This window comes from Falco cherrug, chromosome 5, assembly GCF_023634085.1.
Source record: "Falco cherrug isolate bFalChe1 chromosome 5, bFalChe1.pri, whole genome shotgun sequence".
In the NCBI taxonomy this organism is placed as follows: Eukaryota; Metazoa; Chordata; class Aves; order Falconiformes; family Falconidae; genus Falco; species Falco cherrug.
Genome location: NC_073701.1, coordinates 36,591,558 through 36,610,579, shown reverse-complemented (window position 1 = coordinate 36,610,579; position 19,022 = coordinate 36,591,558). Strand labels below are relative to the sequence as shown.

Here is a 19,022-nt window from a genome sequence, read left to right as displayed (position 1 = left end):
TTCGCCTAAGGCTAGTACTGATTCCTTTACCTCTTTTCTGGCTTAAATACCTCTTTTACCTGCTCCAGCTATTTAGATATTTCAGATAAGAGGGAAAACAAGCAGGCAAGTTGTGATCTTCCTTCACTTAAAGTAATTTTTTCCTGCTGCAGCTGACTCTAGCTGTGACTGATCCTACAGTTCTCTCAGCTGCTCCTGCTTCTCCATCCCTCAGCTATTAATTCTGTCAGGTTTCTCTTCCAAGCTTTTTGCAGTCCTGAGAGTATCTGTATGTCTTCTTCCTTGCACCATGGTTTCCTTACACAGCTTCTGGTTAATTTTTAGTAACATGGATGCCATTTGCCAAGATGTTCAGAGCAAACTGGTTCTTTGGTTCCAGCAAACCCACTCTCTCAAAGCAGTTCTACCTGAATAAGCAGCTGCCTCTTGTTCCTGACTAGGAAGCCCATGTCAGAGCCATTATCAGCTGTGTTAAATTTGGTATTTCTTTAAAAGCAAGGCATGACATGCAGATTTTTTTGTACCTGGAACTTTATCACTTCAACCAGAATTTATCACTTGCTCTCCGTCAGGCCACCCGAATTATCATACTAGGAACGCAGAGGGTTTGTACATATTTTTTTCTTTCCCAGAAGTTTTTAAGATAATGAAAATTGCTTGGTGAAAGTAGAGGGAAATGAAGTTTAAATTATTTCTTTTGACTCGCAATTATTGCCACTGGTGCAGGGATCACTAGAAGATCTAATTTTAGAGCAGCCCTTGTTCCCGATCATTTAGCAGGATCAGCCAGGCAGGGGTTGCTATAGAGATACGAGTGTCCCCATCCCTTCCCCCACCCCAGAAACCGCTGAGCATACTTACTTGGCACTCCCGGTGCCCTCACTCTTGACTGCTGGGTATATCGGTCTGTATTCTGGCAGCAATGAGCATTAAGCTGCCATTTCTAGCTGTTCTGAGTCACTGGGCAGGTGGAGAGAGGGAGGGACAGGCTTTTTCCCCTTTGCCTTGTTTGCTTAGACAGCTGTGGGGAGAATGCCAAATGCTGCTGGTGCTCAGATCAGTTCAGCACCGCTGCCTTTCTGGTCCTTTCAGAGCGTGGATGGGACATTGCCTTGAAGCTGCTAATTCAGACGAGGGTAATGGATACAGTTAGGTAGCCCAAAAAACCTCAGCCTTGCATGTGTAGTAATGATTTCTGTTCACCAGCAAATGAAACCTAGGCATGGACCCTAGAAAAGTGCAGTATTTTTTACCTAAATGGATTTTAAAGTACTTGTCCAGTAGAAGATTTCCTGATAGTACTGGAGAGCAGAGCACATGCTAAAAGGGCAAGCTTCCCTGCAGGGGGGCAATGAGACAAGACGTGTCCTGCTGCTGAGTGCCTGCCAAGCTCTGGAAGGGCTTCATCAGACCTTGGAGTCTTAAGCAGCTTGATTCAGGGGCTTCCTGGCTGCCAGCTGTGAAGCGCTTGCATGACAACTGCAAGGGAGGAAGGGAGGGACAGTGGCAGCTGTGTGGCCGCTGAACTCTGTGGTGCTGCCTGCAAATCCTAATTGCACTGAGCTAATCCCTGCCATTACTTTTCCAGGTAGGGTTATTGCTTTTTTCTTCTTTAATCACATGAATACATTTACTTAGGTAATAAGTAAAAAATCCCTTTATTTCAAATATTTATATAGGGGAGGGGAACATGGGACCTCTTGGCCTGTTAAGTAATCAGCTTTTTGTTGTTAGTACTAAAAAGGCATCACCGTGTTCTGAAATGTGGATGTTCCCTATGATGTGCCTCTTCAGAACAACTACCAGCCTCAGCTACAACCGAACTCAGGAAATAGCTCTGTAACAACCTCTCTGGTCCTTTGCATCACCTAGACCTTGTCTTGACAAAGTATTACCTGTCTTTTAAAAAAAAACAAAAAAACAAAACAACCCCCAAAAAACCCCAAACAAACCAAAGGCAGGCAAAGGCCTGAAGTCTGCCTGTGAGGTTTCCTTGTGGGAGCCATGTAGAGAAAATCCTGCCTCTGAAACCTTATCTGCACAGGAGCTGTTATTTTCTCGTTACGGGGATCAGCTGGAGATGTTGTTTGCCCATTTCAATAGCAGGAAAGAATTTTTCATTTCCTTGAGGCTGTCATGTGATATGAATGTAAAGAGGATTCAGGGTATGGCAGTGTTAATTATGCCCGATTATAACCTGACTGCCCTTCCTTGGCATTAAATAACCTAGCAAAATGCGCTCTGTCCTGGCAGCTTGGCGATTCCTCCCCTCGCCGCGCACACGTGATTCGGTAGCTTTGCTTTGACGTAATAGCCAAATGGCTGAGAATGCATGAGTGGATACTGTGACAGAATTCCTCTGCCTGCATGTGTACTGGGGCAACGCGATAATTAAAGGAGCATGGTCAAGGTGCAAGTATTTTAAAGAGCCCTAATGTGTAACACCCTCTTAGTAACACCTTATTAAAGCAACAATAGAATTTTAGAAATGTAATTGCCATTTTTTTCTTAATGATGCTAAAAATAGCACAGTCATTTTAATTTACTGATCTCTGGCTGACAGTATGATTTTGTTTCCAGCAAAGCGAGGGAGTATTAGAAAAAAAATGTTCTTTTGTAACTAAATTCCTTTTAAACTAGGAGTGATGAAAATAAGGCTGCTCATAATAACTCTCATAAATCTTCCCCTTCTCTTCCTTCCCCTTCCCCTGCAGAAAAAAAAAAAACAACTTCAAAAGTTGTTGGGTTTTTTCTTTAATCAGTGGGAAAATGAGAAGGACAGCTGCTGTAGCACCATGGCTAGGAAGGAGAGTATTAACAGATTTCTTGGTGCATGCTGATGACTGGCTTCGAAAGAAGTCATCTTCAGCAGCAAGGGCAGTACCTGAGGTAAAGGGATACTGAGTGAGGAAGGACAAACCAAACCCAGAAGATGCCTGAGGGTTGTTGTGGAAGCAGGGCAAGAGAGGAACTTTGTAGTTTTGCACATTTTCTCAGGAATTCTTCATAACCAAGGCAAACAGGACATTTCACAGGCCAAGCAAACTACCTCTGCTGCAACAGGGACTGTGGTAGCGGCTTTGTTACTGAGACCGCTTCTCCCTCCCTGGTCTGCTTGTGTCAGCTCTGAAGAAGATGCCTGACACGTGGCTGGGAGAGCCTGGAAACGCATTCTTGGTGTCCTTTCTGTTTGTTTGGATCTTTACTTGGATCAAAAGCTGCCTTACGCCTGGATAGAGAGCCCTTTGAAAGTGGTGCCTGTCCAAGGCGATGGCCTTGGACTGTAAAATACACAGCATGTAGGTGCTGGCAGGTTTTTTTTTATCTTTGTTTTCCTTAGAACTAGTGTTAAGTCTGGTTAAACAGAGAGAGCGCAGAGCTGCGTGTGCTGGCAGCCAGCACCCTTTAAACATGGCGGTATTATACATGAGAAAAATACAGCCAGCACCGTAACGCTTCGCTGCACGTGGCTGCTTTAGGGGACTGTTTGTTATTGTGCCCGGTATTGCCTTCTACCCCAAAGCAAGTTCACTTGGGTTTGCTTCGTTGTTGAGTTTTACTTGCAGAAGAAAAAGCTGTGCGGTGCTAGGTGAGGGCTGCCAGCTTGCTAGCAGGCAGCAGAGGCTCAGCCCGTGGGGGAGCAGGTGCCCCCCCCATCCGCCGGTGCCTCAGGCCGGCGCCTAGGTGGCCCTGGGAGCGATCATCTCCATGGCTGGCCTATTCCCAGGGCAGCAGGCAACGCCGGTTTGCGTAGCCGCTCTCCCGACCCCGCCGGAGCCCCGGGACAAGCCGCGGCCGCCCTGGCGACTACAACTCCCGGCGCCGCCACGCCCGGCGCCGCCCCCCTGCGCACACCCCTTCGGCTCACTGGCTGAGGCAGCGCACCAATCCGCAGCCGCCGCCGGGTCCGGCCAGCCAATGAGAAAGCTGTTGCTAACACGCCGCTGTTATTTTTAGCACGGCTGTCGCTCGCACACCTTGCAGGTCCCTCCTCTCCGCCGCGGCCGGGCCGGCCCTCTGCTGAAGGCGGAGGCGCACGGACGTGCGGCGACAAAGTAGTCCCCGAGTTGTGCTTTGCGGGGAGGGGAGAGCGGTGCTGGCGGGGCAGAGGCGATGTCCTTGCAACGGGGTGCTGGGCACGGGGCAGTAGGGGTGGTTTGTGCTTGCTCCTGCCCTCCCTGTGGTGACACTGGTAAGCCTTGCCCCGTTGTCCCCGGAGGCGATGGGCCCGCCCCCCACCCTGTCGCAGGCCCGGGAATCCCGAGAGGTTTGCAGTGTGGGAAGGAGCCGGGGTTGCCAGTTCTCCTCGCACCCTTCTGGGTGAAAGCTGTCCTGCCCGTGCCGTTAGCAGGGCTCGGGGCTTCCAGTGCAGGAGTTCTCGGAAGACATCGCCTGCCTGTTCCCCCTCGCTGTCCGCATCACCCGGGGCCCCTGTCATCCCCCAGGGCCGGTACTGTCGCGGAGCCGGGGCATGAACGGCACCAGGCCCTCTGGCCTTCTGTGGTGACTGCTGCCGAGTACACGTCGAAGGAAAAAATGCCGGCCGCTTCCTGCCCTCTCCGCTCCCGTTCAATCACCTCGCTGTGAGCCCCTCCCCGCCTCAGGCTAAGCCGCTTGGGGAAATCCTCAGGTCAAGCTTCATCCCCGCTAAACCCCCTGTCCCTTCCTTCCCCTGGCGCCCAGGGTTGGGGCAGCCCTCGGTGCCACGCGGCTGGCAGCGCCCCCCGCTGCGGCTGCTGCACCGGCAGCGGGGAGACAGAAAGGGAATTAAACCGCCCCTCGTCCCCGGGGCGCTGCGGGCGGCGAGGCCGAGCGGGCGGCGAGGGGCGGAAAGTAGTTCCGGCCCGCCTTCCGCGACCGCATCACGCTGGGCGGGAGCGTGGATCCCTGCGCGGGGTTGCTAAGGGTGAAAGTTTGCCGTGAGTTGGCTCACTTGGGGCCAGGGCGCGGGTGGCTGCGGGGTGGGGGGCCGAGGGGAGGTGGCGGCGACGACAACGACGGCGACGATACAGGCACCGGTACCCGTACCCCCACCTCTGGGCGTTCCGCACCGCCTTCGGCCCGCTCTGCAGCCCCCGGGCCCGCCCCGCGGAGGAACCGCACCGCCGGGGATAAGACGAGGGAGGGGACGGGACGGGACGGGGCAGAGACCTGCACGCACTGTCCGGGCAACTGCCGGCAGCGCCCACGGCCCCCAACAGCCGCCACCAGCTGCCGGCCCTGGAGCCGAGGACGAAGTAAGTGGGGGCGGGAGTGCTTCCCTTCCCTTCCCTTCCCTTCCCCCCCCCCCCCCCCCCTTCATCCTTGGGCCGAGTGTTCCCAGCCCACATCCCCTTTGTGGGCTCGGCCTGAGCGGGCTCATTGCCCTCCTCCCCGCCCGGGAGTAATTTGTCCGTCTGTGGAGCGACTGTGCAGCTGCGGGCCCCGGGTGGGGGATCAATGGGGCTTCGGGGTGGTGGGTGTGTGCGAAAGTCATTAGGTCGGTGACGCTTTGCAGTGCCCCAGTTCACCATTTTGTTTGGGCCCCCTCTAGCCGTATGGGCGGGTGGGGTGCGGCTCAGTCCCAGCAGCCCCGAAAAGGGCAGGCTGGGCCCGGGGGCGGCGGCGGGCAGCCAGGGCTGCCGGGGGGGGGCTGGTGTCACCGGGGTGTCTCCCTTCCCGCACGGCGGATCCAGCTCCTGCGGCTCCGGGGCGGGGGGGGGGGGGGGGGGGAGAAGCCCGGCGACAACAAAGGCGCTGCTGGGGCCGGGCTGGGCTGTACCCCACACGCCCCCACCCGCCTCCCCGATCCTGCAGGCCTCGGGGTCTGCCGCCGTGCCCCGCCGGTGTGCGGGGCCGGGAGCTCGCCTTTGGCGGGGAGACCCACCCCCCCTCCCGCCGAAGGGCTCTATTGGGGACCTTGTTTGCGACCCCGCGTGCCCCACCGGCGGGACGGGGACAGGCAGCGGGGGAGGGGACGGACGGACACGGAGCTTGTGGCCTCCTAGGCTCCGTCCTACGGCCGTGGGGCGGGGGGCGGCCGCTGTGGGGTGGGGACGCGCCTGCCCGTCCCTGCCGGGAGGGGGGGGAAGGGAAGGGAAGCGGGGGGCGGCTGCCCGGCGGGCCCGAGCGCCGGGCGGTGGGGCGTGTTCCCGTCGTGGGCAGCGCCAGGGCGGGCGGGCCGCCAGGGCGCATGTGCTGTGGAAAATTTTGCGCCCTGCCCCGGCGGGGAGAGCGGCGGGCCGGGCCGGCCGCGGGGCGCCGCGGGAGGCGTAGTCCAGGGGCGAAGTAGGTCGCGGGGCGTGAGGGGGGGCGAGGACTGCAGCTCCCAGGGTGCCCCGCGGCGGGGAGGGGGCGGGCACGGGGGGTCACCGGGAATGGCCGCTCTCCCGGGGCCGGCCGGCCGGGTCACCGGGAATGGCCGCTCTCCTGGGGAAGGGGGCGGCCGGCCGCCCGCCTCGGGTCGGGGCAGCCCCTCCGCCGCCCGTGGAGGGGGGGCGGGAAAGGACCTCCGTTCCGGACCGGCAGGGCCTGCTGTGGGGCCACGGGTCGCCTGGCAGACGGGGAACGCCGCTGGTGAGGGTGAGGCGGGGCCCAGGCCTCCGCCAGGAGCTGGGAGGGATATTCACAAGGTCACCTGCCGTGTTTGCCTGGCGAGGAGAAGAGGGCATCGTTCCCGTGTTTGGTCTCCTCTGATGCAAGCGGCTGTTCGGTCGCTCTCCTTCGGCACATCGCTGTGCTGATAGCCGGGGGGTCTGGGGGGCTCCTGCCTTCCCTCCGCAGAGCAGAGGAGCAGCCCTTTGTTCCCTGCCGGCACCTCGGTGTGCTGCCCGTGGTACGAGTAAGCCTTTACTTGGAAATGCTGGCAACGTGGGCAAGCCTCTCTTTATGGAATGCTTGCCGAATGCTTTTTACAACTGATATTTAGTTGTTTTTTGTCTTGGTGCCGTGATGCTCCAGTTGTTTTATTACTATTATCACATCTTGGTGCAGTAGAAGGAGATTGAGAGGGTCTTACTGGAGCACGTCTTACCATGTCAACAACCTGAGGAGTCAGTGGTATCTCTGACTCTTTGTGCCTTCTGCAAGTATCGGCTGTGTGCAGCTACCTTGGCATCTGTTGGTATTATTAAGCAAATCAACTCGCCTCTTTTATAATCAAAGTACAGAGTATTTCCCTTTTAGGAAGGGGGAAGTACTTCTTAAATAAAAGAAAAAAACAATGAGGCAACGGTTTGTAATTGTATCTCCTCACTGTTTTCTGCAGGTTGGTGAGGATATGGGCTGCTCAAAGTGTGTTGAGGTGTTTGTGTTGCAAATAAGGTGGTAACAAATTCTGGCCTTTGCTTCTTTCCCAGTCTACAATTTCTAATTTTTTAATAGATTTCGGATCTGGGTTAGAATTTATCACATGAGATGAAAAGATTTACAAACTGGCTGTTTGTTCTCTTCCCGCTTAACTTGCTGAGATCCAGACCGTCCTCTTGGATGCCTCAAAGCCAAAGGAGTGAGAGGGCTCCATGTAATCTGCCCCTTGAGGTGGTATGGGCCATCTAAGTTGTTAACACTTAGGTGTGCTCTTTCAGGGGTTTGCTTCATGCCGTTTTCTCTCGAAAATGCTCCGTCTCCATGCTGAGACTCTTGCCTTCTGAAAATGGCTTCTCCTTGCTGTTCTCTGAAAAACTCTGGTTGCTTATTTCTCATCTGTTCTTATTTGAGCTTAGTCAGGTCTCTGTGACCTAACAAAGTTGTTAACACTACAGTAATTCCTTAAAGCAGGTTTTAAAGGCAAGACTTCTTTCTGTCTTTTCCATCCCCTCCTTCCTGTGCTTTTTCTTGTTGCCGAGTCAAACCCGGAGGGAATTCCTTCCAGAACCAACCTCCTTGTTGGCAGACTTGAGGTGTGGGATCTGTTTCTGGTTACCGTAATTCTAAAGCCAAGCCTCTTTGAACTCAGACTAGTACAAGAAAAACATAGTATCTGCCCCTGCTTTTTTGTAATGAAGCCTCAAAATATTTGAGGGTGTCTTTTAAATAAAATTCATTTAATCCTTCTTGTCCGCTAAACTAGACCAAGCAAAGAAGTCTGGTCAGTTTTTTCTTCCTCCTGACCTAGGCCAGAGTGGATGCCTGGTTGTGCTGCTGGGATTCCTGGTTTTCCAGGGGAATGCTGACACAGTATGTTTGTACTCCATCCCCACCCCCAAAAAATTGGCACACGCTGTAAACATTGGCTTGAGTGCTGCGTGAGAGCATCCCTGAAGCCCATTTTAGGAGGACAGTTGAACACGGTGTGTCTGTTTGAGCAAGGTGAGGGCAGCTGAAGACAGAGCAGCCTGTTGACTAAGCTGCCAATTAAAAACTGGATATTCTGCTTCCCTCTGGAGAGGCGTGGAGGCTACTGGAAGTGCGCTTCCTCTTAAAATATCTGTGGGATTCATTTTCTTTGGATGGGTGACAGAGCTTGGTGCTGACCTACCTGAGGGGTTTTTTTGTACCCAGACGAACATTGCAAATCTGTGTATAATTGGGAGAGCTGAGTGTTGTGGTTTTGCATTGTGCTTTTGTGGGCTCTTTCCACTTCAGAGACTTCCTTGGGAGAGAGGGAGGATTACTTCAGTTTTTGGCAAGCAATTTCAGCTTTTTATTAAGTAGGTACCTGATCCTGGCAGAGCTCATCTTCCCTCTGTGCAGGGATAAGCGATGTGAACTGTATTGGACAGGCTGTTGGCGTGCCTGTGCTTTGTGACCCTTTGCACATTTCCTGTCCCTCTCTTCCCCCCTCAGCTGAATTAAACTGGGATTTTAGGCCTGCAGCTAGGCAGAGTCTCAACTGGGTACACTTATTAAGAAGATATGAGCCTGCAAGTCAAGGGGATAGTAAACATGGGCTGGCAGCTGGTGCCTGAGCACCCTCCCTTGCTCCTTCTTGTCCCTTATGCACTTGTGCCAGCAGGACGCAGCACCTGGCACAACCACCTGGCCTCCCAGACGAGAGGCTGGCCCTGCAATCCTGAGCCTGAGTGGATCTCTGCACAAGTTGCTGAGCGAGTCACAAGGCTGGTGCACTTACGTTCCGGAGAGGCCTGTGCAGGTGAGCTGTGCTGGAAGCATCTGAGTGCCAGGGCATAGAGAGGTGTGTTAGATGTGCTGAAGTAGCTCTGCCAGAGCAGACAGTTAGCCTGCTGGGTTTCAGTAGTGGTACTTGGCAGCAAGGTTAGTATAACGTACGTATCTGTGTGCGGGTAGTAGCTACATCCTTGTTTCTCCAGTAGAGAGGCAGGTAGACTCCCTTCCCACCAGCATCTCTCTGTTTTGAGGGCCAGTAGATTTGGGGTGACTTTCCTAGAGAGCGTTGCTGCTTGTTAAGTGTTAAGACTGCTCATTCTGCTTTTGTTAATGAAAAGGCATGGCTGTTTATGCCAACAGGTGGAGAGCTGTTGTGTTCTCTTGTTTTCATCCATCCTTTTCTCTCTTTCCCTAGGTTTATTTGGAGCCAAATCTTGTCTATGCGTGTGTCATTTTGTCTCTTTTAATACGCTGCCCTGACTTGCTTGCTGCGAAGGGAGTATGCATCTGGAGATCAAAGTTGCTCTTAACTTCATCATCTCATACCTGTACAACAAGCTTCCTCGGAGGCGGGCAGACCTGTTTGGTGAGGAGCTAGAGCGCCTGCTGAAGAAGAAATATGAGGGTCACTGGTACCCAGAGAAGCCTCTGAAGGGATCTGGCTATCGCTGTGTTCATATAGGGGAGACGGTGGATCCGGTGGTGGAGCTGGCAGCCAAGCGGAGTGGCCTGGCTGTGGATGATGTGCGTGCCAATGTGCCGGAAGAGCTGAGTGTCTGGATCGATCCTTTTGAGGTTTCCTACCAGATCGGTGAGAAGGGTTCTGTTAAGGTCCTTTACCTGGATGACAGCGAGGGCTGCAGCGCTGCAGAGCTGGACAAAGAAATCAAGAGCAGCTTCAACCCTGATGCCCAGGTATTTGTCCCCATCGGCAGCCAGGACAACTCGCTGTCCAACTCTCCGTCCCCCTCCTTCGGCCAGTCACCAAGCCCCACCTTCATCCCTCGCTCTGCCCAGCCCATCACTTTCACCACTGCCACCTTTGCTGCCACAAAGTTCGGCTCTACCAAGATGAAGAAGGGTGGGGGAGCTGGAGGAGGGGGCAGCGGAGCAGGGGCTGGGCAGCAGCCAAGGATGGTCAGGTCTCCCACCACCAACCTGCTGAAGCACAAGGGCCTCTCCCTGTCTATGCACTCTCTGAACTTCATCGGGAGCGCTGGGAGCCAAGCCCCACAGTCACAGCTCTCCCCCAACGCCAAGGAGTTTGTTTACAACGGCGGGTCACCGGGAGCCAGCAGTCTCTTCTTCGATGGTGTTGCCAGTGAGAGCCAGGCCAGCAGCATGCCACCGGCATCGCAGTTCAACACCGGCACGGGTGGTACCTTTGATATGGCTCAGGTCTTCGGTGGCAGCACCAGCAGCCTCTTTTTGGAGAAGTCTCCCTTTGTGGAAGGACTCAGCTACAACCTGAATGCCATGCAGTATCCCAGCCAGTCGTTCCAGCCTGTCGTCCTGGCCAACTGAACACAAGGAAGGAGAGTATTTGGGAGCGGGGAGGGGGAGGGGGGGAAAACAAGAACAAAACGAAAAAGAGGGAGAGAAGAAAAATAGAAATATACAGAAAATATTCAAATCCTATAAATATAGCTTCTTGGGAAAAGAGAGAGCCCAGTGTTGTTGCGCTGTGCTGGCAACGCTCCTGAAGCACTGACTTGTTTTTTAACTCAGTCCCTGTGCTTTTTTCCTACTCACTTTTTTACTGCTTAAATGAGTCTTGGGATTTTTTTGGTTTGTGTTCCCCCTTCCCCCAGTCCAGGACTGGTGCAACCAGTAAGTCACAATGCTCTTGATTCCCTGCACCCACCAACCCCAGCGCTGGACACAGGGCCCTTCTACCTGGGTGTAGGGGTGTCTTCCTACCACCTCGCTGGAGGAGGGACAGGGAAAGGATGAGTCAGTGTTAGTGGAGATACACGCTTTTGTTGCGTGCTAGCCAGAAATGGGTGGGTGAACTTGCTTTTTCTGTTACGGCTCTGCGTGTAGACGGAGAGCATCTACTGTGCCCACGGGTGTAGGCCGTTGTGCTGTTGTAGCTCCAGCCTGGGCTGGCGTCAGCCGTTCTGTCTGTGTGCTGAAAAGCACTAACTCTTCTCCTTGACCACCTCCCAGCACGTAGCAGGGAGGGCAGAGCGTTACCGTGAAATGGCTTCTTCTTGCTCCCTTCTTCATCTACACTTCCAGCCGTGGCTGTAGGAGGATGGCGCTTTGAGTGGGTATTGTCCCCTTCCGCATGTGATTGAGGGGGCCTTTCTCTGTCCTCTTGGGGTTGGCCAGTCACTGGGTGACAGCCTGTGCTGTGCAAACATCGCCTGCCTGTCCCTGCAGCTGGGGAGGTGGTGCTAAGCCAGGTGACCCCACTTGGATCCTGCCCCACTTCCCAGATGTTCTCCCCAGGAGCAGGCACCAGCATCCACCTGGGGTGGCGTCTGAGGTCTGAGTTCTCATTTCCTGATGTGAATTCATCATCTTGTCTCTGAGCAGGAATTCCTTCCTTTTTAGTTAGTGAGGCAGCACCACTTTTGAGGAAGAGAACGGGCTATGTTGTTGAAGCCACTCTTGAGTGGTGGCACAATGGTTTGTGCTTTCAGCCCTGGTATACACCTAAATCCCTTCCCCAGCCCTTCTGGAGGAGTGGGAGGAGGTGGCCGTTCTGGAAGGGAAGCACCTAGTGTAAGCTCATCGTTCCAGCTAGATCATGTCAGTGCAGGTGGTGGCAGGCTTAGACCAGAGCAGGGACAGGCGCTCCGAAGGCAAGCGGCTGTCCCAGCGTGTGCCTCCCCACTGCAGGGCTGGGATCCAGGAATGTCCCTGTAGCTTTCCCCAGGACAACGTGCTGCAAGACGTCAGGTGTTTGCAGCTGTTCAGCTGGGTTGCTTCTGTGTCAGGGACCCCAAAGCTCACCTTCGTAGGAAGCCTAAGGAGGGCTACTTCTTGCCTAGGCAAGGTGGAGACCCTCTAGGTGGGAAGGAGGTTTCCTTGGAAGCTGTGGTGGGAACATGGAAGTGTGCAAAGAGGATAGAGATGGAGATGATGAGACTCCAGTCTTTGAAGTTCTCAGTTTAAAAGATAAATAAGCTCACTTGCTGCCTCCCAGACTTGAGGTTTGGTATTCTTTGGATGTCTTTGGAGCACCCTCTGAAACCCGCTTCTGTATGTGTTGAACCAATGTGCTCTACCAAGACATCCCTGTTTCAGTGGAGATGGGCTTGAACTTGAACTTTTCCTGTTCCTTTCCCTCAACCTGAAATGAAGGCACTTCAGCCTTCTTGTAATTGTGTTGCCAATGAGCCTTTGCAGACGTAAGGGGCTGTCCCAGGGAGGCTGCCACTGCCCGGAGCTCTTCTAGGAGAGCCTCCAGCACACCCTTCCCCTTGCTGGGTGACCGGGGAGGACACAGTCCTGACCTCATGCCCAGTGCGGGTTCCCGAGCAGGTTGCTTGCCGTTGAGCTGTGACCAGTGCAGGTGGGCCAGGAGAGTGGAGCCCAGCTAGCTTCCACCAAACCGGCGCCTGCGGCCTCAGCCCTCAGGTTTCCAGGCTAGGATGAGTTGCTGAGGAATGGCCAAGCTGTTGGATTTCCCTTGTTTCTTTTTGGGGTTTTTTTCTTTTTAAACCCCTACTTACGGACTTTACTACTGCCACCCCGTCCTTCTCCCCAGGAGTGTGCTGCTGAATGCCAGCCCACTTGCCACACTGGATTGAGGGGTGCTCAGCCCCTGATGGTGGGACCCAGTCCAGTTGCCCCCCGCTGTCCCTGCATCTGGTGAAGCCATCTGTGAGCCACCGCCATGGGACAGCATGCTCTCCTCGGACACGGGGAGGGAGGGGAGAGGTGGGAATGCCCCCCAGCCACCCCGCTTATCTGTGTGAAGCTTTGATGCCGCTTTGCCCTGCCACACGTATTATACCTGCTTTAAAAACAGTGGTGTGAGTGGAAGGAGGAAAAGAGGAGGGACCAACCTCTTTGTAACTTAAAAGGAAAAAAGCGTGCTTCAGAAATGTTCCTCCAGCATCAGGCAGCAATGGAAACTAATGGCCTTTTCAGGTCTTTTCTAGTCTTGGATGTAGGCGTTCAGCTTCAATTTTATTTTTTAAAAACCTGCACTAATTTACCTGGTTTCTTAGGAAGAGAAGAGAGAAATTTTTTTTTAACTTTTATTTTTTATGGGTTTGTGTTCTTTTTGTTGATGTCTGTTTGTATTTGAATAATTTGCTACATTTGTAAAATGTAAGAGGTATATATAATATATGTATATTTCTAACGTAAAAAAACTGTAATTTTTTTCTTTTCAAGATTTTTTCTTAAAAAGAGGAGAGAAAAATATTTTTTCAGGAAAAAAACTTAAAAAAAAAAGAAGTGGTGAAGATTCCTTTCTCCCCCCTCAGCCTCCCTCCTTTCCCTCCTGCCCCTCTCCAAGGAGTGAATTGACAGTTGCCTTGCGGGAGAGAGGGAGTGAAAGAGGACAGAAATCTGGATGTATCTGAGCGGAGGGTTTCTGTGTGTGCTCTGCTTGGGTTCCTGAGAAGGGGGCTACTGAGAGGGGGAACCAGGGGGTTGCTGTCTTTCTTTTTTTTTTTCTTTTTTTTTTTCTTTAGCGAAGGAGGAATACAATCAAGAGTTTTGTATTCAGAATGTTGTGCAATATTTTGGAACAGGACATTGGTGTGTCTACAGATTTAGTTAAAAACAAAAAAAAAACAAAGGTTGATCAAATCTGTACAGTTTCTATTGTTCCAGATTTTTTTAAGTTTGTATTAAAAGCATGATATAATAACCAGTTGTCATGTGGTGTGTGCTCGGTGGGGAGAGAGCACCTCTGCCATGCCTGTTCCTGGGCAAAGGGGGACACAGCAGCCCTCCCTGCCTGCCTTCGGATGAACCTGTGCTTGGCATCTTCCTCTTGCGGGCCAGGTCGCTGGTTTGTGGCGTGCCCAGCACAGGTTTCGTTGTGCTAGGAATAGCCGGGTGATGCCCAGGCTTGTGCAACACGGTGAGGGCAGCCGTCTCTGACCTCTTGCTGTGCCAGGAATAGCAGCAGCTTAGGAAGAAGTGGTGGTGTGCCTGGCCTTCCTGGGTCCTGCTGTGATTCAGCTCCCTTGGGACGTGGGGAGGGGAGGGAGCAGGACTCTGCCTTTGGTGCAGTGTGCCTCTGGTGGGGGGCGGGGGGGTCAGTCAATCAGCAGTTCCTAAAATACCCAGCTTCTGTGGCAGCTTGCCAGGGCCATCACCTGTGGGTCCAGGCTGGGATCTGCCTGGTGCCATTGCAGAGTAGAGGAGGCCTTCCTTGGGCGACGGTTTCTGCAGAAGGGGTGCTGTGGGGGGGTTGGTTTCTCTGCCGAAACCAGTTTGGGTTTATCCTGGGGTATCTCAAGTACTTGATAAGTAAAGGAAGCCTCAAGATGCATGTGCATATCCTCCCTGCTGTGAATGTTCATCCAAGGTGACTTCTCGTAGCAGGGTGGGCTCGAGGCTGGATATGAGAAAAGCAGCTATGATGGTCTGATTTTTCTTTCTAACCTCTTGTTGCTCAGCTTTAATCAGAATTTCTGTCAGAGGGAACTGCAGCTTTTTAGCAAAACAAGATGAGATGGCCCCTCTGTGCAGAGGAAGATGCTGAAATGCCTGTCTCGGCCCACATGTGCTGAATGGCTGTGTGACCCAGCTTCCTCAGACCCTCTGTGTTCCTGCTGCCTCCTGCTCAAGGGGAGGCTTGCAGCTCCCCACACCGCCTCCTTAAAAAGCTGTTGAAGGGAGCTGCTGTGAATGTACTTGAGGAAACCAAACGTGGAGTTGATACTGGCTGCTGGCTCTCGCTAGCTATACTTGCCCACGCCCCCTCAGCCCATCTAGCCTGAATTTCTTCCTGGAAGAGCTCGTGCTGCTTTGCCCTTGGCTTTGCGAGCCCTGGGAGCTGGGCTGCTGCTCGTGCCTGCTGCATGCCACGTGACTGTCACACTCTGCTAAGCAACAAAACTATTTTTTTCCCCTTTGTGTCTCAACCCCCTTGTAATCATTTATCTAAAGCATGCACAAACAGTTGCCCTTAGACATGTTTCTGGAAATGGAAAATCAAGGATGAGTATGTGCCATCCTGATCCTTGCCCTGCATTTGCTGGGCTGTGATGCAGGGAGGCACGGAGCCTTTCCCTTCACGGGCGCAGGTACTCTGAGCAGTAGGCCCTGCAGTTAGTTTGCAGCGACTAGAGAAAAGGCTTAGTATAGCCGCGTTCCTACTGAGCCATTTGCCCCTGTGCTGTCTCGGGGAGCCTGAAGGGTGTGGGGAGGTGAAACACCCACTTGGAAGCTGTGCGCAGGGACAGGCATCGGCCCTCCGTCAGCCTTTGGAGAGGAAAGGTGCTGGAGCCCTGCGCTCGGCTGGTGCGGGGTGGCACCTGGCCGTGGGGACATTTGCCGTGTGTTTGGGCAGTGCCCCAGTTGGTCCGCAGGTTGGGTCCTCCAGCAAGGCACAGCAAGAAGACGGGACTTGTTTCCTGAAACCTCCAGTGTGAGGGGCACAGGGGTGGTGGCCAGACAATCGTCACAGGGGACTGCGTTATTGAGGGAACTCACAGCTTGAGTCACTGAGCAGATCGGCTGCTACCTGAAAGGAGGAGACAACTTGGGTAGAAGATGCCACGCTTCAGCCTTGGGCTTTGCAGTCTGGGACAGCAGCAGTTTCTGACACAAACGGGGCTGTTCTGGGGGGTGGGGGCGGGGGGGCCTTACGCAAGTGTGAGTAACTGGCAGGCAGGCAGCTGTGCCCTGGGCTGTCTTACGTACAGGCCCAGCAAAAGAGCCTGAGTTTGCTCCGGCGGGAGAGCATCTCCCACTGCCCCAAAGGCTTCTGGAGATTTGGGATTATTGGGATTGAACAACACGGTGCAAACACCGCCAACAGCGGGTGCCTCCCCTGCCTCAGCGCTTGCTGACGTGCCAGGACCGAGAGGTGGAAAAACACTGCCGGTGGGAGGGCCGGGACCTGCTGAGTCCTTGGCATCCCCGAGGAGTGCTCCTGCCAATGCCACCTGCTCCCTGCTCACGTGGCAGCGGCCCTGGGTGCTGCCTGCGGCCCCGGCGCCTGTGAGGGGCAAGGCTGATGGCACTGTGGCGGAGGGGTGGCCGGGTCTTTCCACCCCACATGCATCCTCAGCCGGAGCAGGCAGCCCGGAGGCAGGCTGTGGCCAAGGTTAGCTGCCTCCCAAGCCTTGTGCTTTTTCCTTCAGTTTCTATGGCTGGGCTCCAATTCAAACATGGCTGGGAACACATTTGCCCCGGCTCTTGCAGAACTGTTCTTTCGCTGTCCCCCTGCTGCTGCCTGCATTGCCACCTCCAGAAACCTGCTCTGCTTTTTATAAAGCTGCTGAAGAATGAAGCTTGCAGCCCCCAGCCCCAAGACACCCCGGTGAAGGGGAAGCCCTGGCCAGCACACATGGTGCTTTTGAGTCATACCGGTCAGTGAGGGGCCAATTTGTGCTTGGCCATTGCCAGTGGCAAAGGTGAGTCCAGCATGGTAAGTGCATGTGCTGGGGGTGGGGGTGGGGTGGGGGAGGGGAACGGGAACAGGCTATTTTATTTTTTGTCCCCAAGAATCCCTCAGAGACACAGCAGCAGGTTAGGAAAAGGAAATCTCTGCAAAGAAGGTTCAGAGCCAACTTTTGACACTTCGCTTTAAGGGCAGGGAATGGTGCAGGTGGAGGCGTAAGGGAACTTGCTCCCTCTTCCCCCAATGCTGAGGAGGCATTTGTGGTCCCCGTGTTATTCCGCAGTTGCAGAGACCTACTTGAAGGGTTTTCTTGCCTATTTTTGTTGGCCTCGCACAGCCTGCCATGCCGCCAGTGCAGCCTGACTGCTGAAGGAAGCAGATCTGCAGGAGGGAGTGTGTCCCTCCCACTTGGCAGGGTGTTTCCACCAAGGACAAAGTTTTCCTTCGAGTGAATCAGCCAGAAACTGCTTGTAAGTGCAGCTGGGGCTTTCATTGGGGAAAAAAAAACAAAAACAAAAACCAAAACCAAACCCAAAATGACCCACACAAAGTGATGTGTAGGGAGAGCAATGGGCGATGTTGCCGCAGCAGGAAATACTGCTTTCATGGGCCTCGGTTGCAGAGCTCGGAAAATTCATGCAAGGGCCAAGTCCAGCTTCCCTCAGCAACAGGTGCTTTTGCATTTCCTGATCTTCCTGCGGTCAGGCTCAGTGTCAACATGTGCTGCTCTGGGCTCCCACAGAGGCCTGAGCAACATCACAGCAGGCCTTGGTCGCCTTTCCGATATCTACTGGGGTCACCCTCCATCCCTGCCTGTGCCCAGCCACAGCCAGGAGGACGTATTGGCATCACCCGTGGAGCCACACACAATGCATGGGGCAAGTGAGGGGCCGTGGGCACAGAGGAAAACCAGGAGGGAACCAGAGACCCCACCTGCCAGGGGAGCACTGGTGTTTGCATCCTTGGGGGAACAGACTGGCAGCACAGCGTAGAACACGAGGGGGAGGAGCAGCAGAGGTGTCTGGAATACCATGACCATGAGCCAGGGAAGGACTGAGGAGCAGAGGGAAGGAGGACAACACCCCTGGGGACATCTGAGGTGTTTACACACAGGTGCAAACATCTCAGGAAGGTGAGGGAGGCTGGAACTCCCCTCTTCACCAGCCGGTGAAACGGTGCATGTTCCCGGTGACCCAGCATGCGTGGCAGCTGTGTAGGTCTCCTTCCTGGCCGGCACAGCCCAGCGTAACCTCCCTGTCCCTGCCTGGCTCCCTGCTTGTCACACACACAATCATCTGACTCTCCCTCTGGGCTGGTCCTGACACAGTGGGTCCTCTCTGGGGACACTGCCAGCTGTCACAGGGTGCCCGAGCACATCACTGTCATTGCCTCCAGCACAGACAGGGAGACACCAAAACTCAGGGAGAGGCCATGGCTTCACCACACAGGGAGCATGAGCGCCGGGACTAGCACCCATCGGTCTCCTGCCACCTCATGCTGATCCCACCAGCGCTGGGAGCTGCTCCAAATGGGAAAGGAGATGATGTGGAGGGACAGGATGCAAACACACTGCAGGAGGACAACTTATCTCTTGCAGCCATGCCATTGCCAGCCATCCACTGGGGAAGGGACAGGGCTTGACAAACCCAGACAAAAATAGGATCCAAGAAAACAAACCCCGAAAGGCACAGGTGGGCTGTGATGCTGGGAGGCAGAGCCGAAGGTGCCCAGCACTGCCGAGGAAAGCAGTCTCGCTACGTAAGCCGTCACTGTTGGACAGGGCACTGAATGCTATAACCTACAGCTTAAGTGCTAACACGTCAGCACGGGGAACCACAAATTGCTGATTTTTGGAAACATAAGCAAAGGAACTTTCCTATATTGCAGTTCATAAATCATAGCACAGATCAAGTATATAAAACCATGCAAGAGAGACCTCACTTGGTCCTTCAAACTAGAAACTTGGCCACTGAGACTAACTTTGTTGACACAAAGCCAGCTAAGAAGGATTATTTTATTCTGATAAGACTTTATTTTTAAGCTTGGAGTTATTCCCTTCTCCAAAGGCACAGTGTTCTTTGAAAAATACTATTTTCCTCCATGGAGATACTTGTTCTGGGAATTTTTAGACCACCAGTGCACATAAGTAGAAACCTTCCCAAAGTCAATGGTTACAGAGGTGATAGTGGGGACTGCAACAGCTCCATAGGAAGCAGAGAGTAATACAGCATCTAACCAGCAGGTACCCTGTCAAAGTCATATTAGACTGGTACTTATTGCAAGAGAAAGCCACTGACCACATCTCTTTGTCACATACATATTCAGCGCACAGATAACATCATAGTTAAGGAGATTTTCCTGCTTTATATTTTTAAGGAAAAACTCCAAGCTTCTCAATGTGCACCTTAAAATGCTATGAAAGGACCTGATT

The 19,022-nt window shown here is 53.7% G+C and overlaps 1 protein-coding gene across 4 annotated transcripts; it reads left to right on the top strand.

Annotated features, from left to right (window-relative positions):
- Positions 1 to 4,855: 4,855 nt before the first annotated feature.
- On the top strand, positions 4,856 to 13,882 carry TOB2 (transducer of ERBB2, 2). 4 transcript variants are annotated; one of them, XM_055712943.1, is made up of 3 exons: positions 4,856 to 5,237; positions 8,936 to 9,073; positions 9,464 to 13,882. In XM_055712943.1, the coding sequence occupies exon 3, from the start codon at positions 9,550 to 9,552 to the stop codon at positions 10,570 to 10,572; it is 1,023 nt and encodes a 340-aa protein (XP_055568918.1). In that variant the 5' UTR covers positions 4,856 to 5,237; positions 8,936 to 9,073; positions 9,464 to 9,549; the 3' UTR covers positions 10,573 to 13,882. The 4 variants fall into 4 exon arrangements, with proteins under 4 accessions (XP_055568918.1, XP_055568917.1, XP_055568919.1 ...); XM_055712942.1 differs by lacking the exon at positions 8,936 to 9,073 and having other exon boundaries at positions 4,858 to 5,237; XM_055712944.1 differs by lacking the exons at positions 4,856 to 5,237; positions 8,936 to 9,073 and adding an exon at positions 6,249 to 6,267.
- The last annotated feature ends 5,140 nt before the right edge of the window (positions 13,883 to 19,022 follow it).

Bases quoted from the DNA above. Each gene is read 5' to 3' on its own strand.
- TOB2 (XM_055712943.1), top strand. From the start codon at position 9,550: ATGCATCTGGAGATCAAAGTTGCTCTTAACTTCATCATCTCATACCTG.